The sequence below is a fragment of the Nanorana parkeri genome, unplaced genomic scaffold (genome assembly GCF_000935625.1).
Source record: "Nanorana parkeri isolate BGI_ZX_2015 unplaced genomic scaffold, ASM93562v1 scaffold135, whole genome shotgun sequence".
In the NCBI taxonomy this organism is placed as follows: Eukaryota; Metazoa; Chordata; class Amphibia; order Anura; family Dicroglossidae; genus Nanorana; species Nanorana parkeri.
The window spans coordinates 1292834-1296244 of NW_017306403.1; the positions used below are offsets into that span (position 1 = coordinate 1292834).

The 3411-nt window shown below is 47.8% G+C and overlaps 1 protein-coding gene across 1 annotated transcript in view; it reads left to right on the forward strand.

Annotated features, from left to right (window-relative positions):
* PODXL2 (podocalyxin like 2) overlaps positions 1-983 on the forward strand; it is an 18545-nt gene extending 17562 nt beyond the window's left edge. Inside the window, exon 9 of the mRNA XM_018553953.1 lies at positions 298-983. Within this exon, the coding sequence (XP_018409455.1) occupies positions 298-492 (195 nt within the window). The 3' untranslated portion in view covers positions 493-983. The remainder of the gene's footprint in view (positions 1-297) is intronic.
* Positions 984-3411: the final 2428 nt, after the last annotated feature.

The window sequence follows — 3411 nt, forward strand, 5'->3', positions numbered from 1 at the left end:
GTAGTGTTGGCAGCGGCCGGTGTTTGGGGGGCGGGGGTCTAGACATGTAGGCTGTATGGGGCCCCATGATTTCTAATGGCAGCCCTGATCGAAATCATGTAAGCACTGAGAAGTATGGCTGCACTAATATAACCATTAGGTGACATGTTTTCTAGCACAGGTTGGAAAGTGATAAGGATGATCTGACTGGTGGCTATGGGAATTTTTTACCTATCACCGGCATTACTTTTCTCTGCAAAATTTCCAGACTATGTTGTCTTTTTTTTACTCCATGTTGCTCTTTATTGTCTCCTCAAGGAGCTCCATTTCGTGGAGAATGGCTGCCACGATAATCCCACCCTAGACGTGGCGATGGACGGCCAGTCGGAGATGCAAGAGAAGAAAGCGAGCATCAACGGCGGCACGGCGCACCAGGCCGACGGCTGGGAGACCCTAATCAACAAGACGGACAAAGAAGAGAACGACCCCATGGAGGAGGACACCCACTTATAAAGGCCAAGCGACAGCCCGGTCTGTAGGCAGAACTTTGATTGGCCGAGGGGCAACTCCGGGTCGCGTCAATTCACAATCCCCCTCTCCCCCCCTTCCCCAGATGCTGGGACTAACACGTAATGGAGTTTGTCGATTTGTAGCAGCACAGAATTCTAGATAGAGCACACAGTGTCAGTGACTATTCATAAGCTGGTCCGCGGTTTACAGTGTTTGATATGATTGCACTTTACTCTTCCAAAGATTAAATTCAGAGTCGGCTCACCAGCGTAGTGCTATCTGCCAGCCTTTTTCCAGAGCGGCCTGGGCTGGACAGAGCGTCGTTTTTAGATTAGGAATTGTACATTTTGTGTCCCCTGTGGTGGTGTAGGACTGGGATCGCTTTGAAAGGCACAGACCACATCGATTGTCCTGCCTTGCTATGCCAACCGTATGTAGTTTGTATTCTTACAGCTTGCTACCAAGCCCGCTGGGCAAATTACGGAAATCGTAAATAAGAAAAAAACAAAATATCAGGGTACAGGGTAGCTACAAAAAGAGTTTTGTGGTCTGAGAGACTTTATTTTTACCTATGAGGGCCGACGTATAGACGGTGATAGTGTCTGCATCAGTGCTGTACACTGGGCTCCTTGCCCTTTGCACCTACAGGCCTATGCTATGTGGACCATTTCTTGATGTGCCGCTAAATTTGTCTGCAGAAGACCTGCAACTGACTGCAACTGACTGTTAAGTGACGGTAAGACCGGCATGGTATGGTGTAAGTTATGCCACGCCGTTATTGATCACGTGGTTCGCAGCTAATGGCAGCAGCATGCTACAGTGTAGCTTATACCTTAGGGGAGGTCCATTGCGCCATCATCTTGAGAACATTGGCAGGCCACTTTGGTTATGGTGCAGTTAAGGTCATGTGATTGATTAAATGATGACATCGGTCCATATGAAGGATTATCATATGGATCATCAATACTGGAGGAAAAAGCTGCAGAGCCATCTCTGTATTCTTTTCCCATAAGCCCCTGCAAGCATCGAGTTGGCGTGTAGTCACAGAAACGTCTTGCAGAAGCAGAGGATGCTGCCTGCGCTTATTCCTGTAGCCCTGTATTGTACATCTAGTGATAGGTCTGCGGTCAGACTTGTGGCCAATCACAGCCAAGAGCGTAAAGGTGCTTACACCCCTTTAGTGCCCATAATTTTGTGACCTACATTGTTGGGCTTTATGGCTGCAGACCTTGAAGGGACCCATGCCATTCCTTTTTTTAGTCTATCTCTAACACTACACTACCTGTGCACGTGAGGTTCCTTTAAGCTCTTTTTTGACTCTCCAGCTAGGTAGCAGCTGTGCAAACTCTGTAAAAATCCCCTTTCTTCACCCCAACCTTTCCCCAATGGCAGGAGTTAGGGTTTTAAATGCCAACTTAAAATGAAAGCTTCATTTTTATCCAGGCACTTTCCAATGTCCCTCCAGCATCTTATATCACCAGGCCTAAAGTGGTGTCTCTGCCCCTCCCACAATAGGGGTGGGGTTGCGTCCTTGACACAGCCAGTGTTTATTCTGTTTCAGTGGCTTTTATAAGAGAGGTGTATCCTGTAAGCGCAACAATGGGGTGTCACATACATAAATCTGCATAATCAAGAAATAAATCCAATGACCGAGATGAGGTTACTTGCGAGTCAAAAGAAGGCGAGTTATAGTTACTTTATCTGTCACAGTAGGGGACTCAGCACTATTGCATGAATAATAATGACTTGATGATTTTGGAATGGGGAAACTTTAATTATCTCTTCATTCTACAGTATGACGCCAACATTTGGCTTTGTTTTGGCTAACGACCGTTAGGGGGACCTGAGGATCGTGACAATTTCTCAACAATGGAGTCTCACCACAAGTGCTATTTGCTTTGTCCCAACCCCTTTAAGTAACGCTTAAAGGGGTGACTAAGGTAAAATGTGTGACCACGTGACCGGTCACACATTCCACCGTCGAAAAAATGGGCGGGATTATGTTAAAATGTGTGACCACGTCACCGGTCACACATTCTATAAAAGAAGTCACCAGCTCTCGATGTGTGCAAGAAGTAAAGCACTTTTTTTTTTTAAATCGTCACATGCGTCAAACAGCTGGCTGTTTGACGCATGTGACCATTTAAAGAAGAACTATGGGGTTAAGGCTTTTCCCCATAGTTCTCCTTAGGGTAACGGGAGGACACAAACTAGCGTCCTCCCGTCACCCAAGGCTCAGTATACCGCCAGCTGTAGCTGGCGGTATACTGAGACGCCGCAGTATACTGCGAGCTGCTGCTCGCGGTATAATGAGACGCCGCAGCTGAAGCGGATCCCGACAATTGTGCCGGGATCCGCCCAGCTGCGTGACTGACAGCTGGCTCTGCCTATCTAGAGGCAGAGCCCGCTGTACCTGCCCCCTCCCCCGTCCGCTCCGCCAGTCAGTGCTGGAGGATCGGAGCGGGGAGGGGGGAATCCAGCCTCTCCCCTGTCACGGCAGAGAGCCGTGACAGGATCGAGAGGTGAGTGAATGCCGGTATGTGTTCGCTCACCTCCCGATCTACTGAGCCGACCTGTGACAGTCTCATTGTCACAGGTCGGCTAGAACTATAAGGTGAGTGAAAAGCACTCACCTCATAGTTCTCCTTTAAATAAAAAGTGCTTTACTTCTTGCACACATCATCAAGTGCTGGTGACTTCTATTATGGACTGGCGCCATCCCTGTTGTCACTTCAAGCACCAACCTTTCATCCAAGGTCTGTACGCTGTATGGAGTGCATGCGATTTCGTATTATCGGTCACACATTCTAACGCAGTCACAAACGTTGATAGATACCTGCTAAAAGAAGTAGAAAAATAAGATTTACTGGCAGGATCAACAGGTAATAAAATGATATTACAGGGGGGACACACACCTACCTT